Source organism: Haemaphysalis longicornis, unplaced genomic scaffold (genome assembly GCF_048455015.1).
Source record: "Haemaphysalis longicornis isolate Haplotype H1 unplaced genomic scaffold, Haemaphysalis longicornis Haplotype H1 scaffold_3, whole genome shotgun sequence".
Taxonomy (NCBI): Eukaryota; Metazoa; Arthropoda; class Arachnida; order Ixodida; family Ixodidae; genus Haemaphysalis; species Haemaphysalis longicornis.
Genome location: NW_027526335.1, coordinates 145,806,325 through 145,832,245, shown reverse-complemented (window position 1 = coordinate 145,832,245; position 25,921 = coordinate 145,806,325). Strand labels below are relative to the sequence as shown.

General features: G+C 45.9%; 1 protein-coding gene across 2 annotated transcripts in view; it reads left to right on the top strand.

Moving 5' to 3' along the window:
- LOC144173451 (uncharacterized) overlaps window positions 1-25,556 on the top strand; it is a 115,320-nt gene extending 89,764 nt beyond the window's left edge. Inside the window, exons 5-6 of one of the 2 annotated variants that reach the window (XM_077701872.1) lie at window positions 4,966-5,007; window positions 25,390-25,556. In XM_077701872.1, the coding sequence (XP_077557998.1) occupies window positions 4,966-5,007; window positions 25,390-25,491 (144 nt within the window). In that variant the 3' untranslated portion in view covers window positions 25,492-25,556. Of the gene's footprint in view, window positions 1-4,965; window positions 5,008-8,245; window positions 8,425-25,389 lie in introns of those variants that run through there. The other variant, XM_077701873.1, reaches the window with a different exon arrangement.
- Window positions 25,557-25,921: the final 365 nt, after the last annotated feature.

Here is a 25,921-nt window from a genome sequence, read left to right as displayed (position 1 = left end):
AAGTGCAAAATAGAAAGGAAATAGAAGAAAAGGTTCGCTTTTAACAGCAAAGCTGCTTAGGCCGAAACAAACACGCCCGGCGTAGACGAAAACCCCGAGCGCACGGGAGCGCGCACCTCGCGGAGACCGCCCGGCGTAACTGGCGCAAGGCTGCGGGCATGACCACTACGTAGCGGCTTTAGCAAAAAAAAAAAAATGGACGCTTATCTGCTTACTTCCCTGCAAATGTAGTGAAAAGACGATAGTATTCTGCGGCCCCTGCTACATAAGTCCTCGTCTTTCCCCCGCCCATCCTTGATGCTCTTCCCCTACCATTTCCGTCGTGACAATAGAGGTTCTTTTAAGAAGATTGCAATATTACCGCGTTCGTTCCTCTGGCGTGACATCTGTTGGTAACACCAGGAAATTGCAACGTTTGGCTCGCGAGTGATACTGTACATGAATGTATTTATTCAATGGAAGGGTCACTGGCGGTGAGCATGTACTAATGATGCGCCGAAGTACCCGCCTTGCCGTCTCTCGGGACGCTAGGGTAAAAGTCACGATAATGAAGAGTTATAGCTGACCGGAAAAACGGTTCCGGTACAGTACGCGGTACCCGTTACCGGACCGTACCGGGAAGGCTCGGTTTAAGAGTTATAGCAGACCGTAACTACCGGTAATGCTACCGTGATTGGGAGCGTGGCTGGGAGCGACTTGGGTTGTACGTCGTTTGGAAATTCTTCGTGAGTTTGTGGCGTTTCCTGTGCTGAAATATTGGTTTTCAGTACTCAAAAGCGCTAAAGGCAGTGTTTTAAAAAATCCAACGCGCCTACGGAGATTCGAACTAGCGACTGCATGAACATGAAGCGGGCATTTTACCTCGACTCCATCTAAACAGATGGCGCCAGCACGTCAAGCTGGGCAAGCAATAAGGTTCATAATGAATATGCAAAAAACCCTTCTAACACGGATATTGTACTTGCAGAACAACATGTCCGGCAGTTCACTCAAACGTAACGACCACAAGGGAACCAACACAATGGCAAGCACCAAGCGCTGGATATGGACCTATAACACTCTGCGACAGGCACGGAAAAATATGCACTCTGCGACAGGCACGGAAGAATCTGACCACAATGCGGAATAAAGAGCCCAGACAACAAGAACGCCTCGAGGTTTGACAATGAAATTGCTGCAGCCTGGCCAAAAAGAAATTGTAACTCGAACACCTCATAGACACCGCACTGATTCGACCAGACGTCTTATGCCTGCAAGAAGTAAGTAGCAACGTAAAGATAAAGGGCTATGACAGGATCGAGGGGACTAGCAGAGCTGTCGCTTACGTTCGGAAGGACGTCACAGTGATAAGACATGAACTGAAAACAACGTCTCCAGAAGCAGTCCTTATTGAAATAATACCAAACAAACGGGCCAAGAAGAGCATCTTTATTCTCAATGTATACAGCTCTCCGAGCAAATACAACGAAGATTTTGACGACTTCTTCTGGGAGACAAGGCAGTTCCCGAAGAGCGACAAGGCTTTGATAATGGAAGACTTTAACGCACAACATACATTTTGGCACTACACCTACGATACTCCCAAAGGCAAAAAGCTGGCTGAAGCCATGGAAGTGCACGGGGTCCAGCATATCAACGATCCCACAGAACCCACCAGGTTAGGTCAGGTGGGAACAAGAGACAGGCCCTGACCTAACAATGACAAGTTACTCGGAACAAAATGTCACCTATACCAACACAATGAAAACCCCCGGGGGTGACCACTGCATAATGCGCGCGTCTATCACTACAGCAAAATTCCGCTGCTTTCTAGGGACGGCCAAAATAACAGACTGGGCCAAGTTCAGGGAGGAATGGATAGCAAGCGACGAAAAAGAGCACATACAGGACATCGTTGAATGGTCGGAAGCAATCAAAGAGGCGCACCCAAGACACAGTCAGAAGATTGCTCGGACGGAGATGCATCCAAAGGTGGACCGCTACATAGCCAAGCTATGGCAAGAGCGTAGGAAACTGACAAAAAGGTGGAAACGACAGAAACGCGGCAGGTAGGCCTCTACCGCTGGCGGCTTTCCCGGGAACCTCTCTGCCCTGTCCCGCCACGCTCTCCCCAGCGCCTCAGATCTATGTGAACAGGCATTTGTTCCAAGCCGTCGAGGCTGACGACTGGGCTGCCGTCACGGATGTTTTGCGACTTGCACGGGTTCTTCGCTGGTTTTTTCACTGTATGGAGGTTGAAATTAGCGATGGAATCGCTAGCCAAGCCATCATAAATCTGTGAACTAGACTGCTCGGGGCAGGCTAGTTCTCAGTCTTTTCGCATCCTTATTGAGACTCTGATTCGCTGTCTTATAAGTTTCCGGAAAGCGTCTTGTAGCCTAGGGCAGTTAAGACCCCGAATGAGTCGGTCAATAACATTATACTGCCAAAACGTCTGTCTTATTGAGCTTCGAGCAAGCGGGTCCGGGTTGTCCCCTGGGCAAAAAAAAAAGTAAAAACTATGGTGGAAGGGAGCGGAGTCACGGAAAAACAACGAAAGAAGACGGGCGACGGGTTGTCTTGCACAGCGTCCACGGTGTTTGACACAAAATTTGGAAGTGAGGCCAAGCATCAATTGCCTATTGTTTGTAGATTACTTTGGAAACTTGGTTGGTTGCCCAAAGCTATAGAAATATGGAAGGGAACAGGCACGCCCAAGCGATTGCGCAAGGTAAGGCATGTGCGTCTGTTTGGGAATTCAGCACACGTTGTCTTTCACAAGATTCCTTTGTCACGTGGTCGTTACTACATCACCCAGCAAGGTCGACGTATCAGGGACATGTACATAGAACCTTCAAATTAGTGTCAGCAATTCACAGGAACCGGCAACCTTGCCTTTCACTGACAAAGTGCAAATGGGGATCTGCCTTTGAAAAGAAAACAATTGTGTTTCACTCAAGGGACAAAATTTCGCCGTAGATATCCGAGTCTTTTGCCGTGACGTAGGGTCGTAAAGGAGAGTGTGTGAGTTCCCCTTTTATCGCACTCACTACGCTTTGGATGCAGGTTTTGGAGGAATCTTTGTAATTGCAGCGTATGCCACTCGCACAACTCACGCTAGCATCTATTTTAACCCTCTATCTATCCCTTTGCACTTTTCGAATTAGTTGTCCTTATTGTGCTTCAGCTTAAATGTTTCGCCTCATTTAGTGTACGTCAAAACGTACGTCAAATTCTGTGCTCCGTATTACGTTGCAGTGCAACCACCGAAGAGAACATGTTGAGGGGTAAAGCATCGGAGGAAAGAGAGAGACGGGGGAGTAGAAAGGTAGAAGGAAGAGTTAGAGCGAGAAAAGCGAGGAGCTAAAGACGATCAGAGTGCAGGGAGAGATTGAGGGGAAGGACTGCAGTCGAGGCGTACGAGTATTGGAGAGTGATTGCGGAATGAATGGCAAAGGTAGGAGAAAGCGCAAAAAGGAGTGGTTGGGGCAGAAATGGCATGAGGTATGAGGTAAAAGGAAATAACTGAGAAGACAGGAAAAAATTGACGACATCTTTCCGCGGGGGGAAACCATGGGGCGATGCGACGCCTCTGGGCGGTGCTTGTTACGGTTGCGCCGACCATCGCGGTAGCAGACCTGTTAGTCTCCATTCAAATCATCGGTGGTCATCGGATGTCATCGGAGCGGCGGCGGGAAAGCGACTGAGCGGAGCGGCGCAGTTATTGCGTTTATATGTACCGCGCGTTAACAGTCAGGGGAATGAGAGAGAGCAGCGCATGCGCATGTGTTAGCCGAGCGCTAACGCGCGATGGCGCACAGTTGGCGTTGCGGGGAGAGCGGGCGCTAACACACAGATGGCGCTGCGGTGGGAGCGGCGTTACCGCGCAGCTGGCGTGGAGAGGAGAACGGGGGAGGGATGCGGACTACGGATGGACGCAGGAGGGACAAGGCGAGTTAAAGAGATGCGTCGCATCTAAAACGAAAGGGAAACATGGTTAAGGGCGCGTGTAGAAGAAAGCAGGGGGCACTTTGATGCGGGAGTGGCCTAGAGGGCTATTGTACTTCCGCGTAGTATGCAGCTGGCCGAGGGGACACATAGCAATATTTCCCTTGGCTCTTTGGGCTAGCTCCAGTTCTCCTTAAAGGTGTTTAGGAAGCCCGCAAGTGGCTACCCGATAAGCCATCATTGTGCTGCATAAAAGTCAATACTACTGAGCACGTTGGTAAAGGTAGCTGCCATGAAGCAGTCACATACTGTACTCGTATGGCTGTAATGATAGGACAAAGTGGCACAGGATGAACATTTCAGGTAAACGTAAGGAAGGAAGATGAAATGACTAGTGGTATTCATTTATTCTGTTGAATCTCCCAGACTCAATATCTCTGAACAGAGTTCGTGTTAGCCAAAAAGTTGTCGTTGGTTTAAATATAATAAACAGAGAGCTACAAAAAGGGAACAGTGATGTCTTCTATTTTTGGACCTTCAACCGCCACCGCGTCGTTGAAGTAGACCATGACCATGGTGTACCGAGACCATGGTATACCAAGACCAACCGAGACCATGAGTTTAATCTCGCCACTGGCCCAGTTTTCTTATAGAGGTACAAAACTAAAATGCTCGGACCGACATTTATGAGTCGGTAAAAATATCCGCCGGTTGTAAATTAATCCCAAACTTCGTTAATTTACACCACGCCTCTTACACCACGTTAAGTACACCACGCCTCTTGAAGCTTTATTTACGTACCCACAAAAATATACGAATGGGCAGCCTTTCACGCATTGTTTTTTTACCGTGAAGCATGCCCATTGCTGTTATGTTATGTTATGTTATGTTATTTTATGTCATGTTATGTTATCTTAATGGTATGTTATATGTTATGTGGACTAGTCCAGTATACTGAGGCAGATAACCTTAAATGTTCTGTATGTTTGGCTCAGCTTGGTGAGTGGCTAAAAATATATGCCATCTTTTTCTCTACAGTCAACCGCCGAACCACAAGATCAGGCGAACGCGGTAACGCCGGTAAGTATAGTTCATGCCTTGAGAACAGCCTGAAAGAGCACATGTTTTGCTCAGTACTTACTTAACCTGGCTTTTATGCACTTTATTCGCATTCCAGGAGTCCCAAAGAGCGAACTTATTGTAAGCCTCAAAACTAGAAAATTTTTGAAACACGCGCTCAGTAACGCTATTAGATTTTGAAACTACACATAGTAAATTGGTTATGAAGATTGTATAAATTATGCTGGTGTACGTGAGGGCAGTATTATATTCAAGAATATCAAATTCGGGGTTGGGTAAGTACTCCTTACACCCCGCAAACATCCACGAAAATTGTGTCAAAATTTCTCAAAAACGCTGCTGTGATTTGTAGGTACAGGTGACGTCAAAATGATTGGAGCGCGGGAGCTGCGGCCGGACCGCATAGTAGCGCCCTGTAGCTCCACCTTCGGCAAGCGAAAGGAGCAGAACACGCATGCGCACGTGCCGACGGTGCTGGCCCATCCATACTTTTCAACTCACTTCTTTTAGCGCGGCTTCGAACATTATTCGCAGCATACTGGTCTCTTCGAAGGCGCTAATAGCAGAGGCGGTATCTGGCAGCGTCGCTCACACACTTTCAGCGCCCGTTAGAGAAGCATCAAGGAAGCATCGCAATCGCAGAGATCTGAAGTGACAATTTTTCTTTTCTAATATTTCTAGGTGGGTCTGCTATCAGACCCATTACAAAGACCAGGGGCGCTATTCCAGAAGGCCTGAGATAGCTCGGTCCCGAGTTTTCAGCTGCTCAAGTTAACAAAATAGTAATAGTACAGCATCCGATAAACCTCAAGCGACACCGGCGCAACCGCGCGAAGCCCGCTTAGCATTATCAGCGCGCCCAGTTGAGGCCGCTCACCTTGAAAAAGCACAGCTTGCACGATCATCCGCGTGCAGCATCGTCTAGAATCAAGTTGCAATATGCACTCCGTAATGCAAAGTAGATGACCCAGCTATTCCTTTTAAAACTCTGACCTGGTCCCAGCCTTCTTTTAAAGCTCCGCCCTCTAAACGCGGCGCGCGGCGGCTCCGATTTTCTCGTTGTTCTGTTCTTCCACTGAAATGCGTTTGCTACGTGGTTTGAGGGTGGCTCCAGTGCAGCTCAGCGCAAGCCCAAACCAAGTAAGCTAAGCAGTTCACTGTAGCGGAAGAGCGAAAGGAACGCGCCCTTCTCCGACTGTCGAACGTGACCGGATTTGTTTACGTGCGGACGGCGGGCGTAGTATCAGACATCGGCCCAATTGAACATGTTATGAGCGTGTTTCAACATTTTGCGAGTGCATTTTAGACGTTGAAGGTGTGTCATCAATCGTCCATTGTGTTTTTGCTGTGTATGAATACGGCTGCCGTGGGAAATCTTGTCGTCTTCGCCGCTCCTATCGTCCGGAATAGAGCGAGCAGCACTCCGTTAAGACCGAACCCTTCCCCCCCCCCCCCCCCCCCCTTCTCCTCCCCTTGGACTGTGGCAGAATTTGACGGACGGTGGCCTGGGGACGCCATTCGTTCATTGTTTTCTGGTAAGCTCTGCTACCGGAGGATCAAATGCAAGTGACTTCGTGGCTGCGACGCTACCCCGGCGATGTGAACGCCATGGCAGCCACAGTTGAGTGGGCTTCGGTCGCTACTCTGCACCCACGAATGGGCTGTGTGTGTGTGATTTACACGAGAACTCGGAAGAAATTCGGGAGAGATATTGCACGGCCGAGTTTAACTCGTGACGCTCGTTTTAGCGGCTGCTGGGGCGTGAATCATGGTTCACGGGCGCCGTAGCAGGCATATATCTATCCCGAAAGAGCTTTTTCCTTTAGCGGAGGAGGAACTTCAAGCCCTTTTTCGTCTATCGAAAGTACTGTGCATTCGCTGTGCAGCCATCTGGCGCCTGACCCCCTTTGTGACGACTCTGAGGCGACTTTCGCCCCATTACCGCTGAGGAGCAGGTGTTGCGTGCGCTGCGGTTTTACGCAACGGACACCTTCCACGGAAGCGTTGGTAGCGACCGTACAGTCGCGTGCGATTTGAAGGTAATCGCGCGAGCGTCGACCGACCACGACGATAACGCCCCCACGCGGCTTGTTTTACTCTGCCTGGTTCCTGGTTTACGCATTCTTCTCTCCCTCGGTCGCTGTTTATTCCAGCAGCCATCACTCCAGCAGCAAAATCAATAACCCCTTCCTCTTTTTTTATCGTGCACGCAGCGACGACGTCGCACTCCTGGTATTTTACAGCAGTTCTCGAAAAGGTGCGCAGAAACACATTATCGGGAAACACTGGACATTTATAACAATGGGTGCTATCGTTGCTCACGATAACCAAAAAAAAAACGCACACGTGATTGCAATCACACAAGGGGTCTATTCGATTCAGCCTGCACCTCTTGAACCAGTTCACAGCGGTGCAAAGTGGGTTCCTCCATCGGTGGAACCAGCCCTGCACTTTTTTCGTCTGCTTCTGCACCTCCTCGGCAGGGAGTGCAGGCAAAGCCGTGAACCCGTCCTGCACCCGTCGGCACCACCGGTGAATCGAACGGCGCGGTTCAGGTTCCGCGAGCTGCACCGCTGAAACGAACGGCGAAGTGCGGCACCGCCTGAACTGGTTCACGCGGTGCAGGTGAAACGAATAGACCCAAGATCACCACAAAGCGGAAAGGGTGATTTACTAGCCGCGGGAGTGATCACTGCTTGATGGAACAGCGACAGAGAGAGAGCAGAATGCATAAACTAGGTCCCAGTCACTCCGACAAAGGCCGCGCGGGGGCGTTATCGCCTTTATCGGTCGAAGCTCGCGTGATTACCTTCAAATCGCACGCGACTGTACCTGCGACCGCCCTCAGTCGACATTCAGCCTGTGTGTGCGTGCTATAGGATTACTGCAGGCAAGTTTTTCGCCTATATTTAGGTGGTTAGCCGGACATGGCTTCCGCAGGTTCTACCATGCTTTCATCCGTCTCCAGCTACAGCGTACGCTTGAATCGCGATTACTCGATGAAAAGAAGCTTTCCATCGAGTGGCCGTGCTTCATTTATCGTCTGCTACCAAAACTTTCCAATGTGGCGTTGCATGACCGTGCGCTTCATTTATCGTCAGCGCGGCAGACGGTTTTCTTGAGGCGTTTCGTGTAGCACCATTCTTGCGAGAACTTTACACGCAAGGATAGTATTTAATCAACGGTGTGTGTCTATTATCGGAGGCGATCTTTACGCATTTCAACGGGTTTTGTCCAGCGTCTTTGTCGCCTGGGTGGAAGCGGATCACGAAAACCTTGTGAAGGGAAGATTGAGGCCGAAAGAAACAGCGTGACACCAGAAGGAGTGTGAAGGTATAGAGTCCATTAAAAACCAACGACAGTGCAGAGCTGTGTCGAACAAGTACTGCGAAGAGCAAAGTGAAATAAAGGAAACATTTGAGAAGCTGTGGCTGTTGCTATTCCTTTCTTTGTAGCACATGGCCAATTGGGTGACTTAACCGCAATTGAGAGCGTTGAGGAACGCATGGGGTGCTTTTTTGGAAAATTCACAAAACTGTGAATTGGAAAATAAATGTGGCAGAATAATGTGTGACACGTGAACGTGATGACACATGAGAATGACAGGTGCACACAAGCTGCGCAGCACCACGATTATAGGGCAGCTGTGGTGTGTTCCTGTCTTCTTTCTGCCGACTTCCCTACGAAATGAGAGAAAAACTGACGCAAACATGGTATAGCAGCAAAGAAGCAGGTTGAAGTAATGCCAAAATTCATTCCGAATGACAAAGAAATAAAAGCGAGAAAAAAAACGCAAGTGCGATATATCAGTTAAGAATTCTCGCAAATACAATGCTCAGTTGTTAATGAGTATCGCTAGCACAATGTATCAGTTGCTATTAAGTATCGCCAAACTTTCGCCTTCAAATCAAGTAAGCAGATGAAGTGCTTCTAGGAAATTTCGTATGTGAAAGCGGACAGAGTGTTTCGGTAACACCGAGCAGGAATTACTTTGAATTTGGCGTGTTTGCATCACCCTCTTTCATTTTTTTTTCAGTAGAAATGGGCAGACGCTGCTCCTTTGGACGGCGAATTTCAAACAAAAAGCTCATAAGAACTCTTAAAATAAAAACAATAAAGAACTTTGTTGTGACATACGGATTAATAAAATAAAAGCGCGATGAAGTAATATAGTCGCATTTGCTTTCCCCTGCAGTAGCCAACAGTGCAGTAGTGGAACGAGAGACAGCAGTGAAAAACGCGCCACGCACTAGTCGCGCCTCCTTGGAACGCGGTGCCCTGGAATGGTTACGTCACCCCAATAATCAGCAAATAGCATGAATTGCATTTGTAAGGCGCTTGAACTCCGCCTCGAAATATTATCATTACGTTGCGTGGGCGTCGCAAGAGCTCGTGTTTCCCGAGTTTCGCTCAATCTCGGGCCTTCTGGAATAGCACCCCAGTATGTTGCGAGCAACGCTGGAATCCGCGTTAAAAGGAATGGGTTGAGATGTATAGAGGGCTATCGGCGTCGGCAGGCACGCATGCATGCTCTGCTCCTTTAGTTTACCGCCGGTGCAGCTACACGGCGCTCCTATGCGGTTCGGCCACAGCTCTCTTGCTCCAATGACTCTGGCGGCACCTGTACACTTGATGTGTAATCCAAATTTGTGCTAATCCCGGCGAGGTGGTGCAACAAAGGCTACAATAGAAAACCGTGCTTCAAAACACTGGTTACACCTATCAGGAATGGCTATTGTTCTTATTCAACGCAAAGTTCGTTACATTCTTAAGCAACGTATCGTAATAGCCAGGTTCTTTATTAGAATGAAATGACAGGTACAATTTACCGAAAAATATTTTGTCACCAAAAAATCCCCCAAATCACTATTGGATATAAAACAGGGCAATTTTTGCCGTTATAAAGAGCACCCGTTTAAGCACTATGACTTGTTCTTGCGCATCGACGAACCAAAATTTCCAAAATGCAACAATTGAAAAACAGACTGACATGTCGCACGCATAGCTGTGAGTCGACGTAAAGCGGGGCAGCGGCCAATGCGTCGACAATTATTAGGGGAAAATAGAAAAGGTAAACTTTTCAATCCCACTGGCGACCACTTGGTTGATCGCACCATCAATTGATGATTTGAGCAGTCATGGATGTGAAGGGTGAGACCTGAGAAGACGAACGTCATAGTCATGGGCCTCGCAGGCCGGAAACCCCCCGTTTCTGGTTTTTGAGTGTATAGTCATGGACAAATGAAACGCGAACACAAAAATACGAATCAAAACACGCAAAATCAAAGAATTTCGCTTACCAGAGTTTACGTTTGGGCTAGTTGGTAGCGGTACTCCATGACTTCGTGTAGCGCAAAAAAAAACACGACAGAGGACGCAGGGAGGCGTCGGGCACAAGCGCTCTCTTCCAACTGATTTTATTGAAAAAATGCCTTAATATCAACACTGGGGCGGAACATAATCATAAAGAAACAAAAACAAAAAAGAACAGAACAAAAACAAAAGCAAGGCATGATAAAATTTGCCCACAAAATTATTTGCACAACGCTGTGACTTCGACAAGGGTGCCACCTTAATCAATGCCTCGTGCTGCTTTTTGTCGACGTCACAGCGCTGTGAGAATAATTTTGTGAGCAAATTATATCATGCCTTGCTTTTGTTTTTTGTTCCGTTGTTTTCTATTTTTGTTTCTTTATGAATATATTCCGCCCCAGTGTTTAAATTAACGCATTTTTTCAATAAACTCAGTTGGAAGATAGCGCTTGTGCCCGTCGCCTCTATGCGTCCTCTGACGTCTTTTTTTTGTGCTAGACGAAGTCAAGGAATATTGGCTGTGAAGAACAAATAACGGCACGATTGTGGTATATTTGGAAAGACCGATTTCTAAACTTTGCTACTGTAATAAAGACGCACCACAAGTTGACTTGCATACAAAGAAATCACGCTATTTCTGTATTATGGTTCATATTTTCGTGATCGCATTTCATTTGGCCATGTCGGTACACGTAAACGTCTTCCGTGAAAACCAACGGTGTTGTCCCGTCTGGACACTAGTCATAACCGCGAATCACTGCTCCCGGTACGCACCTAACTTAGTGTAGGACGAAGATGTCTTAAAGCGAAACTTTATATGGTTAGACGGAGGGAAAATCTGGCGTTCCCATGTAAGCAGAAACATCCTTCGCTCAATTCCATGCACATACGGCAAAAACCCGAGGTTGAAGAAGAGAGACAAGTAAAAGGAAAGACTGTAGGTTTGTAGATGATGTAGGTACCCTCTTTCATCTACCGACACTGGTAAATGGGAACGGCGCATCGGAGGGAATAAAAAGAGTCCGGCATCAGAGCGCGCGCGCAGCGAGCGACTTCCTGAAGCACAGCTCAAGCGACAACGGCGGGCAGGGGCACTGAAGTGCGGACGAACCAGAATCAACGTGGCAATGGGAAACACCGGCCACCCGTTACTGCGAAATAAGAAGGTGACGCATAGTACGTATTATCGAGTAGCAGGAAGCATACGGTCAGCGAAGATGCGACAAAAATCGGTAACGACCTCTTCTACGTCGGGGCCGATGGTCTAGCCCTAGCACAAGAACAGGCCCATGTAGCCGAGTGCAACCAGCAAAAGCGTACGAAGACTCCTGGTGCACCTGCCGCAAGTTACAGCTGCGCTGTTTAACTAACTGTGCGGAGTGCATTGCAGAATTTTAATTTATTTTTTCGTGACTGCCGACTAAAGAAAACAACGACCGATTGCTGTGCGCAACCCCAAAGTTGCTTCGCGCAACGCACGCATCGCCCACACCACAAGCTAGAATGAGCTGGGGCCCTCTTTTGGCGGGTAGCGAGCAGGCCCACTGCGAGATGCGTCGCTTCCGGGCCAACGAAGCCTGGCCGGGCCGGCTACCACGGCGATGTATAGCCGCCATGCGTGGATGCACGCTCTCCGGTGGTGTAAGATACTATTCAGCGTTCCGTCCTACATGACCACAACAGCATCAGAGGCAGCAGTAGCACCCGAAGAGCCGCGAAGAAAACACAAATGAAGTGTTTTATTGCAACAAAACTGGTCGCCATCCCGCCCATCGAAAGTGGATGTCCAGCAAGGCTGTTGTAAACCACTACAAGTGGTGATGTAAGAGGGTATCAAATGTTTCTCGTCGTCTTGGCCGACTTGGTACTTGCACTCGTCAAGTGTCACTAGATCCTGTCTAGCCTTAAAGCATAATGTGCAAACATAATCCTTGCCAGGAACACATGGTGGGGGCTGCCGTTGTTCACAAGCGCCTTATCATCCATGCGGCGGTTTCTATACTTGTTTAGCGGTTTGCTTAAACGAATCCTGAGCTGTACGCTCTATGCCTGATTAGCCTGACCCTGACGCATGTGCTCGGCGTCTTACGCCTTGGCGCCTTGGCGTTTTACGGCAAAGCTGTGTACCTCAGCCCTCTAAGGGTTTCGTGGCCGTGGACAAAAACGATCTCCTTGGGCGAAAACACCAAGGACTAAGACGCCGAGCGCATGCGTCAGGCTAATCAGGTATAGGGCATACAGCTCAGGATTCGTTTAAGCAAACCGCTAAACAAGCATCGAAATCGCCTTATGGATGACTAGCGGTAGTACCCGGCGGTACCCGGATGGGCCATTATATTAAGGACAGCAATTGGTATTTGTTAGTCGCCATATTAGGCTACTTCATTGGGAAGTGGTGCACACTCGAGAGCGCCTGTCTGCTGTCAGTACGTAGGCTCCTACTTCAGGCGCGTCGTGGTAAGGTGAAACGACTAGTACTCGTGTTTTACTCCAAATCTCGCTAAACAAATTGCACCAAGGTGGCGCGTTTGAGCGAATGAGTCAGTGAGTGAAAAAGGTTTTATTGAGCCGGCGAAGAGCGAGTGGTTCCCAATTTCAGAAAGCCATGTGATGAGTGGGCAGCCTTCGCTCTGGAGGAAGTATTGTCTGGACATACAGATCGCTGTTAGTCACCAGGTTCTCCCACAGCTCAAGGTCTGGAAAAGTAGATGGAAGAAGGAGGCGCTTGGTTTGCTTTCTCTCTTAATATGATATGAGGAAGAGTGCCAAGTTGCAACCACAACTTGAATTCGGCAGGAGATTGCGCTGGGAACACATGATGGAGGCCGGCTGGGTGAGGGGTATTCTTCCTCGTAGGAAGTGCTATCTCAGAAGAAATGACCGATGCTCATCGGGACAGTTTTATCATAACTAACATGGGCTTCCTGCGGGAGGCGTGAGGTTGCAGGAACTCCCAACAGATGCCGAGGGCTAACCTTCGCGCTTTCTACCGGTACATCTTCTCTTTTACATTTATGATATATGAAACCTGCTCCTACGGGAGACGCGTAGTTGCCGAAGGTGTCAACAGATGGCGACCGCTAAGCGAGCGAAAACTCAACTGAATTTTACGTCCAAAAGGATGCAGATTTAAAAATCTCGCTGGCCTTCTAATCCGCATCTTAGGACAAAATCCTGAAAGTGGTTTTCGGGCAATTAAATGGGCAGCATTTTCAAGAAAAAACGAACGGGAGATATATGATATAGTGTACTACAATTCTAGTACACTATATATATGAACTGGCTGGGTGATTATTTGTGAAAGTGTAAAAACACAGTGTTTTCCCGAAATCCCGCTTGCCTCTATTGGGAGGGTGTCATTGAAAAATGTTGTATAGCAGTGTCGAGATAAGTGAGTAAGTTGCCTATCTCAACAAAAAGCAGTTCGATATCTCCGATGGCGCGCGGTAAAAAAATTAATATGGGAAAAACAATTTTACAGCTTTTCACTCTCTCCATGGTTGAATTTTTAAAATTTTAAGAAATATTGACCTCCAACACCGTAATCAGAACGTGCCCTTGCAATCTGTAGCCGTGTGAAAGAGTAGTTTGGTTAGACGTGTACATAACTGTCGGGCCTTTTTGGCTCATCAGCCGTGTCATTTGTAAAAAACCATTTGACCCTTTTAGCGGCGTCGCAGAGCGAAATCCTTAAAAACGGTTCTGTGCATTTGTATGAGTAACATATTCTAGCAAAAATCAGTTGGATTACTGAATCGGTGAAAGATTTATTTGAGAATCTTTAGGAACACCATTTTAGATCTGGAATGCGGAATCACCTCGCTGGTGTAGGTTAGGGCGAAATCCAAAAACTACTTTTTAGGTATTCTTAAGGGCTACTTATATCAGCAAAAAGCGCTTCGATATGTGAATGGGCGACCGAGAAAATCACGAATTCGCGAAACCACAATTTCGCCCTGTTCTTCGGTTCGGAGGGCAATTTCTGGAAAACCCGCCTTAGTGAGCACCTATTCAATGACGCGAATAAACTCGTGAAATTTCAAGTCTCTAGGTCTAGCAGTTTTGGCTGGCCGTTGATGAGTCAGTCACTCAGTCAGTCAGTCAGTCGGGCACTTCTTTTTATAGGTATATATAAGGCGCCTGTGAACAATGGGAGCCCCCGCCCTGTGTTCCTGGTAGAGATTGTGTTTGCAGATTACCCTTGAAGGCTATGCAAGACAAGTGTCACTAAAAAGAGCATTTGTTGCCCAATGCGCCGAGCGCATCCTCAGGTTAGGCAGGCCCCACCATTTGCCGCCAGAGAAGTCGGGCGTAGTGTCACTAGATACGGCAATAAAGTACCGCCACTGAGGCAGGCAAGTTAGCAATGGCGGCTCTTCGTCGTTCATCAGTGATGCGATAATGCTGCATCTACGACCTTGCCGTTAACTTCGACCTGGTCATTTGTTAACAGCATTACCGAAGATATGCCGCAAAACAGAATGTTTTGACACACGTTATTTATTTATTTATTTTATTCAAAAATACCCCTGAAGGTCCTCACTGTGAGGGCAGTTCATAGGGGATGGGATACCTTGAAATCGAATAAAAAAAGAGTACGAACAGCACATTCTTCGGCAAACAAGTAAATACAAGGGGGTGCGAGGCAAAAATAAAAATAAAGCCATAAAGAAGGAGAACAAACAAAAAATCTGGAAACTACTCTTAAACAAACCTACAAAAGCACTTTTTTAGTAATGTTAACATACAAAATAAGTGTGTAAAAGTTCTTGAACTTTGGTCGGATCTGTTACATTTATAATGTGAGATGGTAAGGCATTCCAATCCACAATTGTGCGACTTATGAAGGATTGAAAATATTTAGAAGTTGGCATTTCACACGTGTCACTTTTAAGAAATGGTCCCGTCGGGGAAAGATGGTCGATGTCGAAGAAAAGAAATCCGGATGAAGTGAAGGGTGGTGGTGCAGTTTATGAAGCAACGATGAACGTGACAGTTTACGCCAATGGGATAGAATAGGTAAACATGCGCGAAGTTTTAGAGCAGTGACGCTGGTGTGACGTGAATAATCTGAAAAGATGAAACGAACGGCAAGATTTTGAAGGGATTCAATTTGGCCAACTACGTATGCTTTGTCAGGGTACCTAATGGCAGACGCGTATTCAATTTTAGGTCTGATGACAGTTGTGTATGGAAGTTTGCGGAGGTTTTAAGGGGCATGTTTTAGGCTCTGCTTTAAAAAACCCAATGAGCGGTTGGCGGATGCACGAATGATGTTTATATGATGATTCCATGTCAGGTCACGGGGCAGGTTAAGTCCCAGGTACTTGTAAGAGTCTGCTAGGTGAACAGTTAGGTTAATAGGGGAATAGGAAGTTTTAATGCGCGTTGCGTGGTTTTTAAAGGACATAAGTTTAGTTTTAGAATTATTCAGCGGCATTAAACAAGTGGAACATTGAGTAGATATTGTGTCAAGGTCAGTTTGGGGGGCCAGTTTGTCAGTAAAGCAGGTTAGTCATCGTCAAACAGCCTGATCCTCGAAGAAACGCAATTTGGCAAGTCATTCACAAATATTAGAAAACGTAAATGGCCCAGGACACTGCCTTGTGGAGCACCAGGATGCACTTGACCAAATGAAGAATTAACGTTATTAGCAGATGTGAATTGAACCCCTGATGACAGAAAAGCTTTAACCCATGCAATTACAAGAAGGTGGATATTAAGTTGTGTAAGTTTGATTAGCAATCTGCTGTGAGGTACCCGGGGGAAAGCTTTGGAAAAATCTAGAAATATTGATTCGATTTGAAGCGCAGCGTCCACGAATTAGTGAATGTCGTTAATGAAACCAGCAAGCTGATTGTCACATGAGTACCCTTTCCTAAACCCGTATTGGTATTATAAGATATTATGTTCTTCTAAGTAGCTAATTGCCTGTGAGAGGATGATATGTTCGAAGTTTACAGATAGTAAACTTTACACGTGTTGTCTTTGAGTCGCATTCGGAACGACGTCAGGGTCGGACAGCTGCACATCCTGGAGGACGAGCTAAGCCTACCAGAGTTTACCGGCTAAGACGCGTACACAAGAAAATGGCGGCGCCCATGAACCGTCGCGGTGTGAGCAAAGGTCACGTAGTGCGAACTCACCAATTATCACGGAGGCGGCAAGGAAAAACAGGAGAAAAAGAGTGCCAAAACATGGTACCATTATCTAGTGACACTAGCCGACTGCAAGCGACAACGCCGCCGGGACGACGAGGAACATTTTAAACCTTCCTACATCACCATTTCTAGTAATATACAACAGCTTTGCTAGACAACCACTTTCGGAGGACGGGTTGGCGACCATTTTTTTTTTTTTTTTACCCACGGAGATCATTTTCGCACACGGCGATGAAACCGTTGGGGGAAGAGGAAAACTGCTTTGCTGTAAAAGCCCAGAGCGGGAAGGACGCCGATGACAATTAAAAGACACTTTTGCAAATTGGGCACTAAGGCTTCAGTGCATAATAAAGGGTGCTTAGCAGACCTCGTAATTTTTACAGCGAAGCGGCAGTAAGCTACCATCTAGTAGATCGTCTCTATGGGTGGGGATCGACAATTTTCAGCAGTCGATATATATTGGTTTATCCGTAGAGTGTCTTTGCACATGTGGTAAAACTGACAATACATGGCTCATTCTTACACTCCAAACCGCAGCCGCCGTAACTGTCACAAGTTTCGGAACCCTTGGCGGCGGCGTTTCTTTTTCGACCACGTGTACCCGCAGCCGCTGCACTCCGTGCCTGTATTTGCCCAATATAGCGATACTATGATATTGTCACGTAGCCAAAGACGACGCAGCTGTCTTGAAGAAAAAAACAAGTTTATTGGAGCGAACTTGAGCTCCCCTAACAACTCAAAGAATACACAGGAGGCGAAACAGCAGTCAACAAAGTGACTTGCGTATACTGGTGTCGGCGATTAGAATGCCGCGGCATCTGCTCAGCGGGAATTTATCACTCGGCGCGAGTGATTCTGGAATAGCCGAATTGTATCCAGAACACTGTAGATCAACGAAGATTATTCTAGCCTGTTCACATTCGTTCGGAACGCTCCCCCTATCAGAAGAGATTACACATGCGGCACAGAAAGAAAGAAGGGTACACGTGCCTCCCTTGGCACAGAGACAACAGCGATAACACAGGCCGGCGCAGCCGGGCAGCAAAAGCAAAACACAAATAAACAAACCCAATGCATGGTTAGCGGCAATATATTGATTGATTATAGAAAAACCCACCATAGCTACAGCTTCACTGGCTTCCCTCTTCCCAGAGTGGAAGGGCCCTGAAGTTTTTTTTTTTCTGTAATAATATAGACTTTTATTCCCTGCGCCTGTCTATGAATATACGAAACAAAATTTGTTATATCCAATCACCCGTAACTTCCGGACGAAGACAGTACTGTAATTTCAACTTGCCTTCCTGAGCCTGATCCCATCCTTCACTTTCGTTAGGATAAGCAAGGGTTCCAATACTACAGTTTCCCTGAGATATATGTTGCCGGGTTGGAGATTTGCGCTCCTTTTACAACCCTTTTCTAATAGCAACCACAGCCATTGGGGGAGGGGGGGGGGTGAGCATTAGAAGCACGTTTGTCGAATTCTCTTGAATTGGAGGTGTATTACTATGCACAACGTATGTGCTGCGCCAGGTATTTCTTTTCTTTTTTTTGCGTGAGCAAGGTTCAAGGGATTTCGCCAAAAAATTGCACCCTACATTCATGTACACAGGGTGACAAAACAGAGATCAACAAAGCCAGTATAGAGAGGGTTACGCCAAAACACCGGAGGCATGCCCTCAATAGCGCTAGTGGCGTTGTGTTCCCATTACTGTCTGTGCCTGTCACCTCGCTCGATCAAAGCCCTGTACGAAGTGTACCGAACCTCATGACCCTGCTGGCAGCTGATGCATCGTAACGGATTACCCCGGCGAAGTACCGCTCACCCCTGAAAAATAGAAAAAAATGCATTTTTGAATACAGTCCAGTCCGCGCGATGCGTTCGTCGTCCGGCTTCTCCACGTGCCAGGTCACCGGTTGTAGGCGTTAAAAAAGAGAGCTGGACGCGAGTGCAGCGCCGGGTCGGTGGTAGAATGAATAGAAGTGGAAGGAGGCTGGTATTCCACCAGTGGATTACTGGTCGTCCACAAAAGCAGCAAAAGGCAACCACTCCCGCTGGTGAAGCCCGCAAGCATGGTCACTCAGACGGTGAGAGCGCAAGGCATAGTTTACCCTGCGTGCGAACAGCACGTGTTCCAGTCCCCTAAAGCAGCAGCAAAGCGTGCGCATTAAAAGGGCTCTGCAACACCTCTGATAAGCACTTCACACTTTCGTTCGTGCCTGGAAGCACTGTAAAAGCTACAGTTACCAACACCGCGGAGAGGCACTCCATGATTTGTTCGTCGCAGTAGAACTATCCGTCTTCAGTTTCTACTTCGCTTTGGGGCTTTTCTTCTGAAACTTAAGGAAAGCCGGCCAATTGCTATATGCCAGCTATATTGCTATAATGATGTAATTCGAACGCTCGAAGAACTCCACCTCTCGGGACAGAGAGAAAAATTTTGTGAACAGCTTTCTAAGTTATCTGTTAGGCGTATAGCAGTAATACTTGGCTGACGAACTTTGTGGCCCCCTAATCTAAGTACTGGATGTCTTTGTTGAGGACATTTTGAAAGCATTTAGGACCTAGAAAAAGTTGATAAAAGTGTAGCAGGGTCCCTTTGAGTTCAGTCCCAAGCTCACCAGGGAGAGGAGCTAATTGCTCACGCATTCCAAAAAAGGCACCAATGATTCTTTCAATATTTTTCTGGTGTACACGTGTCTTTTTTCCAGTTATATGTATAGTTCTATATATGCAATAGCAATATGAGTAAAGCTAAGTCCAATGACGAATTTCTGTAATGAATATTCCTGCAGAGGTAATTTGTTGCGGAAAAGTGGTTGCTTTCGGTAGCACGAAGAAGACAGTAAACAGCGCTTCAATGTCACATGTAATAAAGATAAAACTGTATTCAGTTCACACCATACAAAAGGATTATTTTGCTTCACAAGCGGTGGCAAAAAAGTCCTGCAAACTGTTTTGGCTGGAACCTGCGCTGCTCAATCAAGAATTTCGGCATCAGTGGGCGAGGAGCTTCTGCTTGCGAAAAAATTTTATAACTTGTGTACACAAAGCCACATGGTATGGCAGACAACACACATATGCTATGGGTACGCAAGAATCCTAAGAATGCAACAGGACTGCGTGACAGTCATTGCCGCAAAACAGATGCGTTTACTACTGGCATTAGGAAATAAATTTGTGATTGATTCAGAAGTGTATCGTGAATTTATTAGGTAATCGGTATTTTTGATATAGCCTTATAAGTTAGTCTTAGTTAAAAGCTGATGATTGATTTGCACCACCAAGACTTTAATAACGTGCGTCAAAATATAGTGTTGTAACACAAAAGCATTAGATTAGATTACTAGGGATCTTGAAAATCCCGTGTTTACTTCGTATCCAACAGATGGCACAAAACAAGGCGCAATGGCACAAACAACCAAACCCAATTTAAATAATGATCGAACTAACACCCAGCAACTCCAGTAAACGAACTAAACGAAATAAATTTCAAATCAGTTGAACATTGCTCTGGATACCAACCGTACTTGTTTAATCTGGAATGTGAGACGAGCCCGCATTTCTAACTCCTTCACGGCTTTGTGCTTCTACCCAACAAGAAGTGGAACAATTAAGCACGTTTCATCTTTGTGGGTATACATATGTGGCGAACATAGTTGAGGCTTAAACGAGTAACTTAAGCGTTTTTATTACACAGGTTGCCATTTTGTAAATAACAGTTTCCTATAAATGCCCTCTTTGATTAGGGATGCGAACGCAACTGTGTGCTCGTCTAACATTCGGCCTAACTTTACGCTTTGTGCTCTACAAGCACCAGCCAGCATGCAAGCAGAACAAGGCTGATTGGCCAAGGCTTAATTATCCTCAGTCTAATTCTCCATGGCCTAATTACCTATGCCAAATAGAGTCCAATGGCTTAATTACCAATCGCAATAGAGGGTGTAATGGCAGCCATTAGTTCGCCTGCACCAGAAGAGCACGTAGGATGAAGTATTTAATGGTGACTACGTTTCGAACGCAGAGAAAGATTTTATACGGCCGCATGCATCAGATGTTTCTATTTCGGTTTATTTGAATACACAACATTCCGCCCTAAAACAATTTATTGCGTAGCAATATCATCCGAGTGCCATAGAGCAAGGTTCTATGAATAGTGCTACGCCTTGCATTTGCACAAAAATGCCGAATAGGCAGAAGGAACACATCTGATCGCTATAATAGTGTAAAGGCATATCATTGGTCAAACAGCAACCGTCATATCCCCCCCCCCCCCTAAAAAACAAGCAAAATACAAAAATACAAATTTCCCGGCAGAACGACATGACGGAATCAAATATATGCCACTTATATATCTCCTCCAAAACACTACTACACAAAAAAGACACGAAAAAACCAAAAGAAATACAAAGAAAACATTTGGCCACCTTCGCAATTGAGATTCCAAGACTACGAAAATTCCAGAGCTGGTGGTCTTCACTAGCTTTAACTTGGCTTATCAAGGTCTGCCCCTTTCTTAAAAGAAAGATGGTTAAAGCCAAAGCAATCGTCACACCAACTGAGTTAAATTACAGTCCACAATCTACCCTCCTCACGTCCAAAATCCAAACCGCGAAAGTCACAAGCCAAACTCCACTTCAAGTAAGCCGAAGTCCAAAGCCAACGCAGGCGCTACGAAAGCAAAGGAAATACTGTACGCCTCGAATACGATGATGGTGCAATCGGGTAGACCCCGTGTTCATAACACGCGGTACCCAGCTTCCATTCCGACCACGGACAGCATTTTCCGCACTGTTTTTTGCCCAGTACACCCACATCGGGGACAGTGCGATGCCCTGCATTTCCACAAAAATGCACACTTGGCGGAAGTAACACCTTTAGTTGTTATACTAGCATAATTGGCAATAATTCTGTAAGCAGAGTATTAAAGAATAAAAAAACAAGAGGAATTGTAAAACTAAGGTTGTAACAAAAATGATCTGACAAAATCAGAAATATATGCCTCTTATACACACCCCTTCCCCCAAAAAACAAAGAATAAACGAAAAAAGTCACAGTGGGGAAAAGAATCTTTAAAGTATTAAATGAACAATAGCAACAATTGTGAGCCGTCTAACGGCCTGCATTTCCACACAAACGTACATTTGGCGGAAGCAACACTTTTAATCATTATAACAGCGTACATGGCGATATTCGGTGAGACAGCATTTTCAAAAACCGAAAATATTCGAAACAAAAATAAAATATTAACAAAAATGATCTGATAAAATCAGAAATATGTAATTTCCAGATTTACCCCCAAAACCGAACACAAAACAAAGAAAGTCCGCAAAAGACGGTTGGAAATACGAATAAAAATAGCGTAAATGGGCCAACTCGGAAGTACGTCTCGCATCATCTAAAAATATATATATTGTCACGAGGAGAAGGAGGGCGCAGTAGAGCATGCTGCTGTGGGCCCGATTATGAATGCCGAAGAAGCTGCGTGCAGCTTGGGCATGCGCTCTGCAACAGCTGCCTTGTAAATACTGTAAATAGGTGAAATCATTCTGTAAATAGATTGCGTCATCCTCAATCATGGTCTCGCCATCTGTTCTGCCACCACGTAACAATATTTAGCAATGTAAAGGCACTTCATCCCTATAATGATATAAATTTATATCATTGCCGAAAAGAAACAACAAAAAACTTAAAACGAATAAAATAATCCAACTTTTTTTGCAAATCATAGCCATATTTGGCTGTAAAAGCTCGCACTCTAGACATGCGTCATAAGAATGCTACACATTGGCAGGCAATTCCCTGAATTTCTGCAGAGTTCTTCTTGAGGTGCACACTCCCAACATTCGCACGTAACCTCCTTGCCTCTCACCCTTTTCCCTCACGCTTCTTCTCATAGCATTTCGCCCTCTCCAGTTTGCCGATGATGATAGTTTTCTGTTAACCATCGCTACAGATTTTCTGTTAACCATCGCTTCTAAATAAATTCAATCATTCATTCGCTTACTCTTGTAAAACCCAGCCCAACGAGCGTTTCTGCCTAATTGAACGCTGGCGCTGCAGGTTAATTACGTATATTTTGCCTCAAATGTACGTAGGTTTTTTTTTCGCTAAACAGCGGGGAGATGTGTGACAAGTGCCAACGGTTTGCGAGTTTCTAACGGTTATGATTATATAAACTCCTTGGTTTCCGAAGCCTCTGTGGGACACCACAACGACAGTACGCCGTGGAGCTCTACTTGGATCTAGCGAGTGAGCTACGACGACATGGCGAGTGCCTAATGTGCTCTGCACTTAAAAATAGCGAAAAAGAGCAAACCGTATAACGTGCTGCATTTTACAAAGATGCATATTTTACGGAAGTAACACACAATATCGTTACAATGCCGTAAATTAAGGTAATAGGTCGAATAGAATTCTAAAAATCAGAAAATAAGAAAAATGGAATGAAAAGTACATAAATACGACACAATAAAAATATGCATCCTATACATTTCCTCCAAAAACAAATCGAGGAATTAAGAACTCGCAAAACCAAAAACGTTCGAACTGCCCATTAAAATAACTAAAACGGATCCACCCTGCATTTCGCCTTGTATCCGCGGAAGGATACATAATTCTAGTAGTAATGGCGCTTAATCACTAATGGCTTGAATTTACATCGTTGGCGAAAAACAAGAGAAAACGTAAAAATAATAAAACAACCAAACGTCCTTGGCTACTCATAGGCAAATCTCGCTGTAAAAAACTCACACTCTAAACAAGCGTCATAATTATGTTACGCATTTATAGAAAATGCTCTGAATTTATGCCGGTATTTAATGGCATTAGCTCCTTGTGGCTAAATTGTAAACTATGTGGAGAAAAGTGGTGTTTTCTCTATTAGAAAGAATAGTCTTTCAGCTTAATCGCCATTTTTTGGGTGCAATTATTCCATGAACTTGCATTTCCTTTTATAAAACACTGCGCAAAATTAACATTGACGAAGACGAAGGACAGCGGAACACAAGATGCACACTTACGAAAGCGCAAATATCAAATGGCCTTTATTTTCCGACTTTGTCGGAAAACATTGGAAACATAAATATAGAAACAGAAACATTCAAAACCACCACACAAAACCCTATGTGCGTTCAGTTCTTGATAGTTGTTATCGTCACCTCTTTTTCGCGAGGTCTTACTCAGAGCTCCCACGTCCGCCCGTCTTCCTCTCTCTCTCGCTCACTGTCACACGGGGAACGTCTTTCTGCAGAAGGTGAATTTCCTTTTTTTTAGAAGCACCGATGGCTGGCTGACGCATGCGCCGTGGCTCCACGATGCCATACTGAAGGCTTCTATAAGATCCGTGGTCGTCCTGCTGTCGGAGCGTGTTGTTTCATTGAACTGGGATTCGCATGTGCATTTTTTCAGTAATCGGCCAAATGCCCGGGCGCTTGTAGCTTGGAACACGCGTTCTTATGCTGTCGCAGCCGCTCGTTGAGGCACATTCCGGTTTGTCCTATATAGGACCTCTCACAGTTCAACGGAATTTCGTAGACGACTTCTGACTCGCACCTAACGAAGGGGTTTGTGTTTTTTACGTCACAGCGTGGGCGTTCAGCGTCATCCTTGTTCACCTGCTTGCAGCGTCCCTTCAGACTAATGAGCTCATACTTCTAGCGAACTATGGCACAGGACGAAGAAAGAAAGAAAAGACAAAACACACGCTAGACTTCAACTTGGTTTATGCAAAAGGAACAGGGAAACACTCATATATGTACATGATTCGAAAAAACAAAAACAAACAAGCACATGATTCCGCAGAAATGAAACGGCGCGAAGTTTTCACCCGCTCTTATCCCTTTTCCATTGATGCACAAACAACACCTGGTCATATTACAGGACATGATCTTCACCGACACGTGTGCACAGCCGTCGCCGATTGCGCATGATCATGGGACACCCCCTCCCTTACCAAAAAGTCAATTCCACTTGTTGAAAGTGCCAAAGATGGGGCACTGACGCAGTTCTCGCCCTCCCTGTTAATCACGAAAGCCTCGAAAACTTCTCTATCAGTTTGAGAACGACTTCTAAACAAGACGCTCGTCTGCATGAGTCCCTTCAGCTTGTGTGGGGAGGAAAAAATAACTTTCACATCGTACCTTACAGCAACCTTTCTCAGCCCGTGTGAGACGTTGTGGATGTACGGAAGGAGTGCCAGTGGTCCTCTGTCATCCTTCTTCTCTTGCTGATGCCCAACGCCGTGTTTTACTTTTTTTAGGCACATCTCTTCCACGCCTAAAAGGAGTGGTTCTGGAAAGCCGCTTTCTTTGAGCCGCCCGATCTGCACATTTAGGCTTTCTTTTACGGTGTGGTGGCAACATTTTGACAAATCCTGCGTTATGCACGCTGTGGCTATTCCTCATTTGACCAGTTTACAATGCCCAGAGTCGTGTGGGAAACTTTTTTTCTGGCTTCTGGTCAGGTACTTCCCACACGCGTGGTCACCTTGCAGTGTGAGGCTGACGTCCAAAAATTGGAGGCGCCCGTCTTGGGGTAGCTCGTGCGTGAATTCGAGGCCTTCATGGGCATTGGTAAAGGCGTCGTAAGTGTGCATCTTGTGTTTCGCCGTCTTTCGTCTTCGTCAATGTTAATTTAGCGCCGTGTTTTATAAGAAGGTATGTACCATGTAGCCCAGAAGCAAGCTCTCATTGTATTTTCATAGATACTATAATGCTTCAAACAATAAAGCACCAACAGTTTTTTTCCGTACCTAATAAAATACTCTTACAAAATTTGTGCTGCTTCTTTCTTGCATGATTTTTATAACAATCCTGATGTGTTCGAAATAATGACTTGGTTTACTGCAATGCTTTTTGTATCCTGAGGCTCATTGATAAAACATTCACAAAACCTAATTTTTCTTTGCAGCCACCCGTTACCCCTGAAATGCTAGACAAACTGGCAAAATTAATTGAGGAATGTACCCGGAAGATTATGCAGCCGGGTATTCCTGCGATCCTTAGTTCTTAATTAAGAGCAAGCAAATTGCTGACACTCTGTGGGAAGAAAACGTTCAATAAAATACAATATTATAATGAGGTGATTGTAAGTACTTGCAGGCGTCAGAACTTCGGGAGACGATGATGGATGCGTTGAAATTTCTATCGACAGGTGAGTATGGCGGTCTCGCGTTAAAATATTACCGACGAGCTCGTAGCTTTATAAGGATATGAATGCGAAAGCACATATAGACCTTCTATTAACCTACACTTCAACTTTCTGTCGATATTTCCGGCCCCAAACAACACAACGTGACTAGACCCCTGGACAGCATCCTGTAAAACTGTTCAGCTCACTTTCCATCAACATCAGCGTCCGTGTTTCTCCTGTTGAACTTTGCGGCCGCACCGGTGTCCACGTGACCCGCCTCCTCGGCAGCACCCTCTGAAGCTCGTTCGGC